We start from the raw sequence: 13,308 nt of genomic DNA, 5'->3' as shown, positions 1-13,308 counted from the left end.
TGGGTCCACTGCTCCACCTAAACACTCATCCCTAAGCTTCCGCCGGGTGCGCTGCGGGCTTGCGCACCCGCATTCCCCGCGTCCTTCCCTGGGCCAGGTGCCTTTCGGACACCCACACACACTGAAACCGCAAAGTCCCCGTGAAAAGCCAGGACAGCACAAAAAAGCAAGCAGGCAGCGCCGACTGTCCACTGCTGTTTCTCTCTGACCACGGGTCCTTCTCGGCCCTGTCCTCCTCGGTTCACAGAGCCTTTGAGGGCAGGAGGGGTACACATGGGGTCCAGGACGGCTTGCCCTGCAGCTCCGTGTGGGATTCCAGCCACAGTGTGTGTGTGTGTGTGTGTGTGTGTGTGTGTGTGTGTGTGTGTGTGTGGCCTGTGCTGGGGTGGGTAAAATGCTGGCCCCTGAGACGGGGACAAAGCCACTTCCTCCCAGAAGCACAGAGGGTTTCTCCTGACCCGTGAGCTTAGACCAGGGACTAACCCAGGCTGGCACTTGAGCAGATTCTAACGACCCTTCCTCACCTGCTGCAGGAAGTGTCCAAGGGCCGGCGGGGAGGCTCCTGGGCTTCCACAGAAGAAACCTGGCACACACACACATGCAGTATCACTGCCTCCCTGCTGTGGTTTAAAGGCCTTTGCTGGAAAGATGCGGGCGGCCAGGGCCAGGGCCTGTGGCAGGGGCCAGCTCCCGGGACACCTGCCTGGCCCGGGCTGGCCAGGGGTACTGTCTGCCAAGATCCTGGGTCCTGCCAGGCTGCCCTGCGGTCAGAGGCCCACCTGCACCCTGCTGGGAAGCTGGGGCAAGTGTAGGAATCCAGTGACCTCATGTGTCAAGGGCGTGGGGCCCTCCTGGGGATTTGGAATTGGGGCCACCCAGGGCCAGGTTCCTGGGCTGGGCTGCTGGCTCAAGGCCCAGGCGGGCACTGGCTACTCCCCTATCTCGGTGTCCCCCCTGCGGTTCTGGGGGAGAGGAGGCACGTTCTGGTGGTTCTCTGTTGGCAGCCTCAGCCTTCAGCCGTGCAACTGGGGTGTGGAAGTAGGACTTCGGGCACCCCTACTCTGTGTCCGAGCAGGGCCCGAAAAAGACAGGGGTCTGCAAGGTAGCAATTCCCCAGCAGCGGCCTGCCTCCAGCGCCTGGTCTTGCTCCCACGCCACGCGTGGTGTCTCATCTGGGCAGTCCTGCAGCCGGGCTGGCTCCAGGTCCGCAAAACGACGCCGTAATCTGGGCAGCTGCGACAGCGGCTGGAACCCCCCGCCCTTCATCCCCCCCCCCTCCCGCGACCTGGATGCTCCAGGCTGCGGCTGCAGTGAGGGGACCCCTGCTTCCTCTTCCGAACAGACCAGCGAAGCCCTGCCCTCTCCCTCCAACGCGGCGCAGCGCGCCAAGCGCTCCCTCCGCCCTGAATACCCAACCCTCCGGCTGCCCCGGGGCGTCCTCCCAGTCCGGGCGCCGTGCCCCGCTCAGGGGAGGGCTCCCCCCACGTCCCGAAACCTTCCCCCTCCATTCGCATCCGCGCCCCCTACCCGCGGGCACGCCTGCTTTCCGGGGCCCCCTCCCCAGCCCAGCCGCGCGCCACGGGCCCGCTCCGGGGGACCGCTCCATCCCTCGGCTCGCCCCCTTCCCGCCGCGAGTCGCCGCGCGCCCCCGCCCGCGTTCCCGGGGCGCCCCCCCAGCCCCCGCCCCCACTGGCCGCCGCCGCCGCGAGCCTCGGGTCCGGGCGCGCCCCCCGCAGCCGGGGCGGGCGCGGGTCCCCGGGGAGCGCTCCTTTGTGCGGCCCCGCGCGCTGCGTCAGGGCGGAGTTGCCGCCGCCGCCACACGCGCGCACTCTCCCGCGCACGGGCGGCCCCGGGGGCGGCGGGAAGGGAGGCGGCGAGCGGGAGGAGGGAGCGGCCGCGAGCCCATTCGCTCGGCTCCCCCGCCCGGCCCCGCGCGGCGCCGCCTCCGCCATTGCTGCGCGCGGGAGCGGCCGACGCGGAGGCTCGCTGCGCGCTCGGAGCCAGACCTGCGAGCCGGCGTGGGTGAGTGCGGCCCGCGGGCCCCAGCCGTCCGCCCCGGGGCGGGGACCACGGCCGCCCGGCGCCCCGGTGGGGGGGTGTGGGGGAGGGGGCGCTCCGCGCGGGTCCCGGCTCCGGGACGGGGCGCACCCCCTCCCCGGCCGCGGTGCGCCCCTGAGCCCGGCGCTCGGGTCCCGCGGCGGGGCGGGGTGGGGGGGGCCTGGGACATTCACCCCCCTCCCCCCCGCCCCAGTCCCGGGCGGCGACCGCCGCGTCCTCCCGACCCCTCCTCCCCGGAGGCCAAGCGGGGGCCGGCGAGCTCGCGGTGACTCCCGCCCGGCCCTCCCTCGCAGGCGGCAGCCTCGGGTCTCCCGGAACGATGGTGAAGTTGGGGAACAATTTCGCGGAGAAGGGCGCCAAGCAGCCGCTGCTGGAGGATGGCTTCGACACCATCCCCCTGATGACGCCCCTCGATGTCAATCAGCTGCAGTTCCCGCCCCCGGACAAGGTGAGAGCCCCCCCGGCACCCCCGCGCTGCCGGGTGCGCACCCCAAGTCTCGGGCGGCGGCCGCAACAAAAGAGACGCGCGGCGTGCGCTGGGGATGGGAAGTGGGGGCGAGCTCGGGCGGCGGGAGGAAGGCCCCCCCGGGAGGACAGCGTGCCCGCGCGGGATTCCGGATCGGGAGACAGCTCGGTCCTGACAAGGGAGCGCAGTCGGGGGAAGTCCCTTCTCGATTTTCCTGGGAGTCCTGTCCGAGAGAGGTCCCTGGCTCCACCGCGGCAGCCCCCCAGCCCTGCTCCTCCCCGCCCCTGCCCCGCGGTAGCAGGGGCTGTGGGTCGGGGGAGAGACTTGGGGCGCGGCTGCTCGGTGTGCCCGCCCAGGTGATGCGGTTTCAGCCCGGTTCGCCCCGCGGCGGTGGGGAGGCCCCTCTCCTCGGCCGGATGGACCCTCGTTGAGGGGCTGCTTCCCGTCCTCACCCTCCCCGCCTGCCCCTCCCAGGCTGGCTGTAAGATGCGGCAGGGTGTCGCTTCTGACTGGGAGCTTCCTTCCTCTCTTTGTTCCTTTTGTGAAATCTTGAAGTAAGTGCTCAGCTCGCTGGGTATTAGTGTAACTGGGGACAACCATTCATCATCCTTTCTCCAAAGCGGGTTTTTCTTTTCTGAATTTAGAGTCCCTTTTCTTTTTTCTTTTTTCTTTTTTCTTTTTTAAAGATTTTATTTATTTATTTGAGAGAGAGAGAATGAGATAGAGCATGAGAGGGAAGAGGGTCAGAGGGAGAAGCAGGCTCCCCGCCGAGCAGGGAGCCCGATGTGGGACTCGATCCCCGATCCCGGGACTCCAGGATCACGACCTGAGCCGAAGGCAGTCGCCCAACCAACTGAGCCACCCAGGCGCCCCTAGAGTCCCTTTTCTTGAGTACAGTATCCAATCAAGTAGTTTCTGTACGTGGAGGATAATCTTTTCAAGAGTTAACTTTTAAAAAGGTAAATGCGATGCTTTAAAGTCTCGACAATTGTATTGCAGAACTCAGACCTAAAATACTATACACAGCATCCCTCCTGACCATCTTGCTGCCGCCTTAAAAACCACCCCGGCCGCGAGTAAGCTCATTCTAGTCCCGAAGTGCGTTTACATTTATTGTCTCATTCAGCCCTGGCGAGGACGTTCTGACTCAGGTCTTTGTCTTTTATTCCGGCATGTTGGTGACTGCTGACCACCGGATGGGGATGGGGGCATATCTATGCAGCGATGGGTCCTTCCCTTCTGGAAGATTCCTTTATTCCCATGTGGATCCTTTGACCTACTCAGCCCTCTAGAGTGGTTTCCATCCCCCCAAGTCCGTTGTCTGTGTTGTGGGTGGGGGGCGGGGGGCAGGGGCAGGAGCGTCGGCCGGCAGCAGGTGTTTCGGTTCAGGAAGAGCATCGGCTTGGGCACACCAGTGCACCCAGGCCACGTGGGGCCACTTTGGGGGCACCGAGGGTCCGAGGAGGCTTGGGGGGAGGGGTGGGGCAGGGCTGCCTCCGCTGGCGCATCCCCTTCACCTTCACCGTCTGGGCCGGTGGACTTGCTGGGCTAGCTCGGTCGGGGGCGGGGGGCTGCCCCCACTTCCCCTCCCGCCTCAGCCCAAGAGTGGTGGCGGTCTGTGCCAGGAACGCTGTGTCCCAAGGCAGCACCTCCGTCAGGTGACTCCCTGCGCTCAGCCTGAGCCTCCTCCTTTGTCCTCAGTCTGTTCCGTTCCAGAATTGTCCGGCACACAGTTGGCTTATAGCAGGGAGGGGGATTTCAGGCAGGGGTGAAATTCTGGCCAACCAGTTGGGCATTTAGAAGTAGTCTAGGTAGGTCTGAAAGGTAATGAGTCTCCCATCCCTGGGAATATTCAAACAAAGGGAGGGAACTGGCAGGGATGGGCTGGACCAGTGGTTGGGTTGGAAGATTTCTGAGGTCACAGATGAGGAGACTGAGTCTCAGAGAGTTCACGGGATGGGTCCAAGGTCACACGGCCGAAGGCCACAACCCCCCCCCCCCCCCCCCCCAGTGCAGAAGCTTCTGGCATGGGCCACACGTTCCATCCTGCTTGGGACGCGACCTCTCATGTAACCGAACAAGAGCGCCGTGTGGGTCACAGGCAGGGTTCGGGGAGGTGATGTCGCCTGTCCCAGGTGCCGTGGCTGCTGGGGTCAGGTACCCCGTCGGGGTCGTACGTGGTGCTCAGAGTATGTACCGAGTGCCGCAGTTCGGCAGTGACAGTGGTCGTGGGGCTCGCAGCAAGGCCCGGGCTGCTCTCACCTGACATCTGTCCATTAACTTTACTGATAGTGGCCCCGTTTTACAGATGTGGAGATAGAGGGTCTAGTCCAAGGTCACCGAGCGTGTTAGTGGCAGAGGCAGGTGAATCCAGGCCCGGAGCATATTGACCGGGTTCCCACCGCGCCGAGCGTTGTACGGATTCCCCCCTCCTCCCTGCAGCCGGCTGAGATAGGCCCTGTTCCCATTTCACAGGCCAGGACGCTGAGGTTCCAAGTGGCCAGGCAGGTGCTCAAGGTCACACAGCGAGTCAGGGACAGTTGGGATTTGAGGACAGTAGGGTGATGCACACATGCTGCCTCCAGAGCCGGGGGAGGGCACCCACAGTCACAGTAGGCATATCCGCCCTCTCGGCGTCCGGGAGCTGCGTGCACGGAAGGGACCGAAGGAGGGAAGGCACGAGTCTGATCACAGTTCTGTGGCCCTTGGATCACTTGTCGGTGGCGGCTGGCATGGGCCGCTCTCTCTCCCGGGGCTGGCTCCAGGTCACAGCTCAGTCCGAGAGCCCCTCCGGAGGCCCACGCGGGGCCCACCGTCCTGACTCGCTGCGTTCTGTGAGGTCTGCCCTGGGGCCCACGGTCACGGAGAGCACCGGGTGCGAACCTCTCTCTCTCTCTCTCTCGGCGGGGAGGGGGGAGAGTGTGGGGGTGGCTGGTGCTCTGCAGTCCAGCTGCTGCTTCCTGGCTCCTGGAGGCAGCGGGGGGGAGCGGGGACTGGAGGTGGGCAACCCCGTGTGCGGCGCGGACAGTGCAGTACACGGTCCCTGGCTTCAGGCGAGAGGAGGAAAGGGCTGTGAGCCTCGGAGGGAGGAGGCTGGACGGGGCTCATCGGGAGCTGCTGGGGATGCAGGGAAGGGTGTTTCCGGGGCAGAGTGGGGCAGGTGCCTGGGTGGAGAAACTCTCCCACTCCGCAGTTGAGAGCAGAGGGGAAGAGGAGCAGGGAGACCCTCTGGGGGCCATTGCAGGGGCAGGAGAGGGAGAGGAGGGTGGGGTCGGGGCTGAGAGATGCGAGATGCATTTCCTTGAAGGCCTGCTCCTTCCTGATCCGCCTCGCCTCTCCCCTCGCTCTATCCACGGCGGAAACCGAGCGCACTCCCTGGCCACCGTGTCGGGGGTTAGCCCCGGCACCCATTGGCTGGGTGGCCTTTGGCCGACGAGCTTCACTTCTCTGGCCCGGAGTTACCGTCTTTCCCTCCGGGGGCTGCTCTCAGGATTATTCACGGGCCACTTCTCTGAAAGTCCTGGCACCAAGATGTCCCACAAATGGTGGCTGTTCGCATTCTTTTTGTGACACACTTGTGGGCGAAACGGTGACTCGTCCTCGCCAGGCAGGTGTGTCCGCGCACATCTGGCCGCTCTGCTGACGCTTTGCTTCCCTGTTTCCCGGACAAGGTGGTTGTGAAAACGAAGACCGAGTACGAGCCTGACCGCAAGAAAGGCAAAGCGCGCCCTCCCAAGATAGCGGAGTTCACCGTCAGCATCACCGAGGGGGTCACCGAGAGATTCAAGGTGAGCAGCCCTGGGCGGGGAAGATGCTGCTTTCGTGTCCAGGGCGTGGGGGCGGGGGGCACCAAGCTGGCCCCTGGAGTGACGGGAACAGGACCCACCCCAGCTGTGCAAAACCCACCCCGTGCCTTTGCACATTTCTTCTTTATTTCCTTCATCTTCCAAAACGACCACACATAACTTGGCGGGGGGGGGGGGTTGTGTTTAAAAAATGTTTAATTTTAATTTATTATTTTTTAAAATTCCGGCACGATGAGCATACAGTGTTATGTGAGTTTTGGGTGCACAGATATTTGAACGGTTCTGTCCATTTCCTGGTGCTCGCCCCGGTAAGTGCGCTCTTCATCCCCTTCGCCGACTTCACCCCTCCGCCCGTCCCCCCTCTCCTGGACAGCCACCCGGTTTGTTCTCTAGAGTTAAGAGTCTCACTTAGTTTTAATAACAGGGAAAACCCACCCCCAAAACTTTCTTTTAGACAACGGTTACAGCCAGGTGAACAGTCACTTACCAGACTTTAAGATCCTCACCTCACGGTTCCAGGAAGGAAGCAGGCTCACACAAAGCTAAGGCGGCCTACTTACTACCTGCAAGACCCGGTTCTGGGCCTCCTCCTTGTTCCAGCTGAGCTCAGGGAGCCTCCCCAGAGGTCAGGACTATCTGGACAACCCATCTTGCAGACGGGGATGTTGAGGTGTAGAGAAGTCACGGCCGTGCAGGCTCCAGAGGCCTGTGCTTGGCCTTCACCCTTCAGCAGCCCTGGCGTGATGTGGAGGTGCGGGGCTTGGAGGGCCAGTGTGCCCTGTGCCCGGGCCCCTGGGAGCGCTCCCTCGTGGTGGGGGGAGGTCTTGCTCTGGATGGCTCTCCAGGGAGGAAGAGCTGCTGAAAGGGGCAGGGTTCCAGCCAGGCCAGGGGTGGAGCTGTCCCCAACGTCGGGCGGCCTTGGAGGGTGGAGACAGCTGCATTGGTTGAGCAAGTCAGGATGCTGATCTTCTGGAAACTTGTTCTTTGAGAAACGCGAGAGACGAGAAAACGGGGGCCCTCACCCAGATTCAAAGGGGTGATTTGAGAGACCTTGCAGAGTGGCCGTGGGTGGCCTCCCTGGTGGCTCCGTGTGGCTGTGTGAGCAGCTTGCGGCTGTCTGGGTGCACAGATGCTTGGACCCCCAATCCCTGCAGTCCCCCAAAGCACCTGGGCATTCAGTGTCCCGTTCATGTCACGAAAACCCTGGGGACTGGTTACTAGCTGCAAGCGAAGCTCCCAGAGCTGAGGTGGCTTCGTGGGCCAAGTAGGGAAGCCCAGGATGTGCCGTGACTCTGAATCCCTCCTTGGCATCGCTCCAACCTGCCCCACGGGCTGGAGAAACACGGTGCAGGGCCTGCCGGGCCGGTGGACCCCTCCAAGCTGCGATCTTTCGTGTCTGCGGGGTGTTCACCCATGTGATTTATCTGCCCCAAGAGGCAGGTACGTCTGGTAGAACCCACTTTCTAGTGGCAGGATTGAGGTGCAGAGAGTCCTGCGTCTGGGGTTCCTGCTGATGGTATGAGGGTGGTGTATGGGCTGAGATGCTCCTCGGGTGGCTCCTGGCTGGGCAGTCTGTACGTGTCATTAAGTTCACGGCCAGGACCGGACCGGATTGACCCAAAATCAATCCTTCTTCCGCTCTGGCCAGCCGGCTTCGCGTGCGTCTTCTCTGCGGCTGCTTGGATGACCTGCACTCCCCGCGCCCTGGGGATGGCCTCCTGGCTGAGGCAGAAGTGACCTCAATTTCAAGGTCATCCTAGCCGTCATTCTGATGGCTGACACTGTCTGGGTTTCTTATGTCTGATTTGACCTTTGCCCTTCTCAGCCCTGGCATTTTAGGTCCCCCCAGAGTGGGGTGCTACCCTTCATCCTTTGGGGTCCGTCGTGTGCCAGGCTCTGTCCCCCAGCTCCGGTGTCCTTCGTTCGTGTTTTTCCCGCACGCTCACCTGTTACGGGTCCCCAGGGCCCCTGCTGAAGGCATGGGTGACGCACATTGGCCACCAAGGCTCTCGGCAGCGTCGGTGTGGTTACCTGGCTCCAGGTGCCCAGAAGCCGAGGGCTCAGAAGATCTGAGCCCGTCCCTGTGGACGGGGCTGTGGTGGCAGAACCCTGCCTCGTCTCTGCCCCCACCTTGTGGGGGATGTCCAAGAAGGTGCTGTATACAGTAGGTGCTCAGTAGGGCACTGCATCGCAGTGAGCCCATTCCCTAGTCTTATACCGAAACCGTTTGGGCACGTTCATATGCTTAGCCTCCGTGGCCTCCTTAGGGTTCACAACCACGCTGAAGGGGGCGGCACGGAGGCTTTGGAGTCCCAGGTGGTCTCGGGGGCCTGGGCGGCTTCTGACTGGTCCGAGCCTCCGAGGCCAGTGCCTTTCCACCCCCGCTCCCCTGGCCTGCCACACACACCTCCGCACAGGCCCGCCTTCCAGCTCCTTCCAGGGCCAGCTCAGCCACCAGCTCCTCCACGAAGCCTCCGGGGACTGACCTCACCCTCCTGGGGCCTCCGCTGTCCTTTGTTAGGAGCAGTAACAGGATGAAAACCGGGAGCGCTCCCACGAGCCAGACTCCAGGTCAAGCTCGTGAGACTTCTCGGCTCACTTAATCCTTGTAAAAACCTCGTGAAGTGTGCCCTGTCGTCCCCATTGCACAATGGGGGGGAAACTGAGGCAGAGAGCTTGGCCCTGGGCAGCCTGCACCTGGCTGTGACACCCGAGGTGATGTGGCTTCCCCCCCGGGGAACATGTTTACACGGGCAGCTCTGCACTCCAGGCAGCCCACGTTGCTGCTTTTTCCATTTTTTTTTAGAGATTTTATTTATTTATCTTAGAGAGGGGGTGGGACGGAAAGAGAGCATTCCAAGCAGATTCTGTACTGAGCATGGAGCCTGACCTGGGAGCTCGATCTCACAACCTGAGCCAAAATCAGGAGTCGCCCGCTCAACCGACTGAGCCCCCCAGTGGCCCCTGGACTATTGTGCGTCTAGGAATCCTTTGCCTTTGTTGATCTGAAGCCCCTCCTGGTAACCTCTGCCCGGGGCCCTCCATCTGTCCCCTGAGCCACACAGAACACAAGTCACCCTCCTTCCCAGCAGCCGTGTACTTGAGTCTTCTCCGGGGGAAGTAAGCCTCACTTTGGTCTCTTCCTTCATGTCACAGCATCCGGGCTCCCCTGTGAGGGGCTCAGGCTTCTCTTCAGGTGTGACCAGGCGTCCTGGCAAGGTCCAGTGGGGCGGCCTCTCTGCCAGCCAGGATAAGAGCCTGTCCTCTCTGGGGCCGTCCAGACACCCCCAGCTCGATGAGTCACTGGGTGACTAGCCGTGCTGCTGACCTGGAGTATGTGGTGACTTGGGGAGACTTCCAGGGTCTGCCTGGGGGACCCTCGCTTGTCGAAGAAGGCAGCTCCCAATAGAGCGCTCTCTCTAGGCCACGGGTGGGTGTAAGCCCTTTCCAGGTGTTAACTCAGCAGTTCCCACCGGACGGGCAGACGACCCCCAAGGTCACAGTCAGTGGCAGAGCGAGACCTGAACCAAGTGGCCTGGGCCACTTGACTGGGAGGCCAGTGGGCCAGACTCACACAGCTGAACGCCCCGCGTTCGGTGGGCACATCAGGCTTTTGTGCCGACACCCTTCTGGGCAGGGAAGGAGATGTACCCGGTTCCCCATGCACCTGTGTGAGAGGCGGCCCCAGAGCACCGTTCCTCTAAGTGTGGGACCGCTAGCACTGAAATCACCAGAAGTTTGATTTTTAACCGAGGGACCCAAGACCCTGGGAACACGCACTGTGATGAGCTCTCCAGGTGATATACTGAGTTTGGGGCCCTTTGTGGATGGAGGTGCATCCTAGCGCAGGGGCAGGGGCAGGGCAGGCTCAGGAGAGCTGAGGCCTTTGGAAACGCCAAGGGCGTTCACCCTTCTGGAATGTTCTCCCAGCCTTTTATTGCCCAATTCTGTGTCTGACATCTTTGAATGGAACACCCAATAGGGCATGTTTGTCCTGTGTGGCGGCAGCCGGCTGAGGGCTGGGGAGCAAACCTGTGACGGGAGGCGGGGGGTGGAGGGAAGATCTGCCTCCCCCGGGGCCGCACTGGGGGCTCCGTCACAGCTTTGGTCTGGCCAGAACCTCTTCCGGGCGGCTTCCGTGTGGTGCCCAGCCTGGCCGTTCCTCGGCCCTTCTCATGTCCGTGCGTGAACTGTAGGGATGAAACCGTGTCTTTCTGGCTGTTGAATCAACAAGTAAATAACGCGTCCCCCTTTGTCTCTAATTTGTGCACTTCAGGAGCAAGGAGCTGGCTGCTTTGCATCTCCTCTTTATATACCTTTGGATGGCATCCTTGAGACGAGATGTCTTTTTGGATGTTACTTTATGGTTATCGCTCAGGGATGAATCTCTTGGCTCCGAGGTTGCTAGGCTGGTTGCTAAGTAACCGCTGATGGGGAGAGGGTTTTGTAAGACTCCGCCACACTGGGATTGCTGGATGAATCACCCAGCAGCGGCCAGAAGCCGAGGCTTCCGAAGAGGTTAGTATCAACGAGGAAAAAGTGCTCGTTTAATTAATTGGAGGTGGATTTATGCTGAGAATCAACACAGGCTGAGATGTTTCTCAAACTAAGTAAACCTAAACACTCTTCCAGTGGCGCGGTCCCGCTCCCCTCCCCCAGGGCAGAGCGGAGGACCCCAGGGGTGCGGCTGGGGCTGCTGCTAAGGGTGCCCTCCCATCACAGAAGCTGGAGGGGCCGTAATTAGGCAGATTAAAGGAAGGTTCCATCAGGTTCTGCTTTGTGGCTGCCCTGATGGAGAGCTGTTGAAGTGTCCGAGATCCACCCACCTTCTCTCTGGGAGTTATAAGGGTTCGGGTGAGCAAACCACACGCCCTCCGCCTGGTGCCACGGTGCCCTCAGGGCTCTGGGAGGGTCTGAGCACCTTTCGTGGTCCGCACGGAGCTGGGAGGATGTCCTGGAAGGAGAGTTTGTCTGAATGGCCCCTGGTGTGGGCAGTCGGGGCTGCCGCGGGGGTGTCCCTTAGCATCCTGTCACAAACGATTCTGTGGGCGGTTTGTATCTTTTTCTCACATCCTTAATGACCTTGAGCTTCCTGTGCACCCGTCTGTTTTCCACCCTCTCCAGTAATCCCCCGGTGCGTTTCAAGATGCACTTGTTAAATATTTATGAACGGCAACACCATTTCCTTGGCATTCGGCAGCGGGGGCGGTCTTCGTGCATGGCACTAGGGACCCGAGGACGGCCTGCGGGCACCCCCATAGCCATCCACTCACCACCCTGCCGGCCTCGGTCGCCAGGTTCTGCGGTCGCAGAGCCCACGGATTTCTGGCCCAGCTGTAGAGTGGGGCCTCATCCAGAATCCAGTAATAAGTGGGTTGAGTCATCTTGGGAGAAGGGGTGTCTGTGTGTTCACTTTTTTGTGGGTTAGCTAAAATATTTAGTGTTGCACATGCTTGAAGATGTCAGGATTCATCCTGTTTCTCCAGGTTTTTTTTCCACTGCATTACTCAGCAGAAAACACATTTCCTTTCCCCTCCCCCTGCAGGGGGGGAGGGCAGAGGGAGCGGAGGAGGAATGAGGAGGACTAACCTAGCCATCGACCCAGTGCATGCTCAGGCTCCGAGCCGCACGAGTGTTGGTCCTTTCCGTGTTGGTAATAGTCCTGAAGGTTGATATTGCTGGCTCGACTTTGGAGGTGTGGAATTAAGGTTAGAGAGGTTAAGGAGCGGACTCCGGGTCGGCCAGCTAACCAGGGGTGGAAGCAGGATTCAGACCCACATCCTCCTGACACCCCAAAGCCCACCGAGCTCTGTCTTCCACACCAGCCGTTGCGCAGGCCCCGTGGGATAGCTCTTCCCTGCTTCAGACGTCCCGCCAAGCAGTGACCCCCCCCTGCCCAGAGGCCCCCGGCAGGAGGGGAAGCCCCAAGCCAGGAGGAGCAGAAGACCACAAGCAGACTCAAATGCTGCTCGAGCCTCTTGTCTGTAAAGTGGGGGTGTTGTCAGATCCCCCTCGGCACGGAGAGAATTAGCGTGTGGACCAGGGCCTTGTAAGCTGAGTGGCTGTGTACTTCGTGGCCCGGACTGGGACACTCTGGAGAGGGACAGTGGACACTGCGCATTTGGGATGCGAGGGCAGTCACCACCAGCCAGGACTGTCCTAATAAGCGTCTAGGAGAAATGGTCCCCTCCTTATAAACTCCTTATATAGTTCCCCCCCCCCGGCCCCGCACTGCCCCCCGCCCCCAGGTCCATATTCTATTTGCCATCCATTCCTGGCTGTTCTTTCCAGAAAACGTCCCTCTTGCCCCCGGGGCAGGACTGCTGGGGCTCGGACTCCCCGTCTCGCCAGGACCCCTGCCCGCCCCCCACCTGTGCCTCCCATTCCTCACCTGTCTTGTCTCTCTCCCTTGCCCAGTTTTCCTTAGTGTGATACAATATACATCATATACAGTTCAGCATTTTAAAGTGTTCAACTCAGTGACATTTAGTCCCTCTGCGGTGTCATCCAACCCTCACCACTGTCGAGTTCCAGACCATTTCATCCCCCCAAGAAGAGACCCCTTACCCATCAGCGGTCACCCCATTTCCTCCTCCCGCCAACCCCCCAGCGCTACCCACCCCTCCAACACCGGTCATTCTCGGCCTCTAACTATAGGCAGCCTAGTGGGGGCGCAGCGGTGTCTCATCGTGGTTTTGATTTGCGTTGCCCTGGTGCCTGATGACGTGGGTGATCTGTCCCTGTGCCCCATTGGCCATCTGTGTGTCTTTGGAGAGATGTCTCTTCCAGTCCTTTCCCATCTTTAATCGGGTTGTTTTTGTGTTGTTCAGTTGGACTCTGGATACGACGTCCTTGTCACATACATCGTTTGCAGATCCTAGCTGCCGGTCGGTGGGCTGCCTTTTCAGTTTTCTGCTCGTGTTCTTTGCACACAGTTTTTAAATTTTGAAGTACAATTTATTTTTCTCCTTCATTTCT

The 13,308-nt window shown here is 61.2% G+C and overlaps 1 protein-coding gene across 1 annotated transcript in view; it reads left to right on the top strand.

The window, feature by feature from the left end:
- Positions 1-1,803: 1,803 nt before the first annotated feature.
- Positions 1,804-13,308, top strand: part of NSG1 (neuronal vesicle trafficking associated 1) — a 28,885-nt gene continuing 17,380 nt past the window's right edge. The window contains exons 1-3 of the mRNA XM_045881503.3: positions 1,804-2,022; positions 2,352-2,506; positions 6,196-6,312. Of these exons, the coding sequence (XP_045737459.1) occupies positions 2,378-2,506; positions 6,196-6,312 (246 nt within the window). The 5' untranslated portion in view covers positions 1,804-2,022; positions 2,352-2,377. The remainder of the gene's footprint in view (positions 2,023-2,351; positions 2,507-6,195; positions 6,313-13,308) is intronic.

Source organism: Mirounga angustirostris, unplaced genomic scaffold (genome assembly GCF_029215605.1).
Source record: "Mirounga angustirostris isolate CCGP_5_RB_7025 unplaced genomic scaffold, mMirAng1.0.hap1 SCAF_2, whole genome shotgun sequence".
Lineage (NCBI taxonomy): Eukaryota > Metazoa > Chordata > Mammalia > Carnivora > Phocidae > Mirounga > Mirounga angustirostris.
This window is presented reverse-complemented; position numbering and strand designations above follow the sequence as displayed.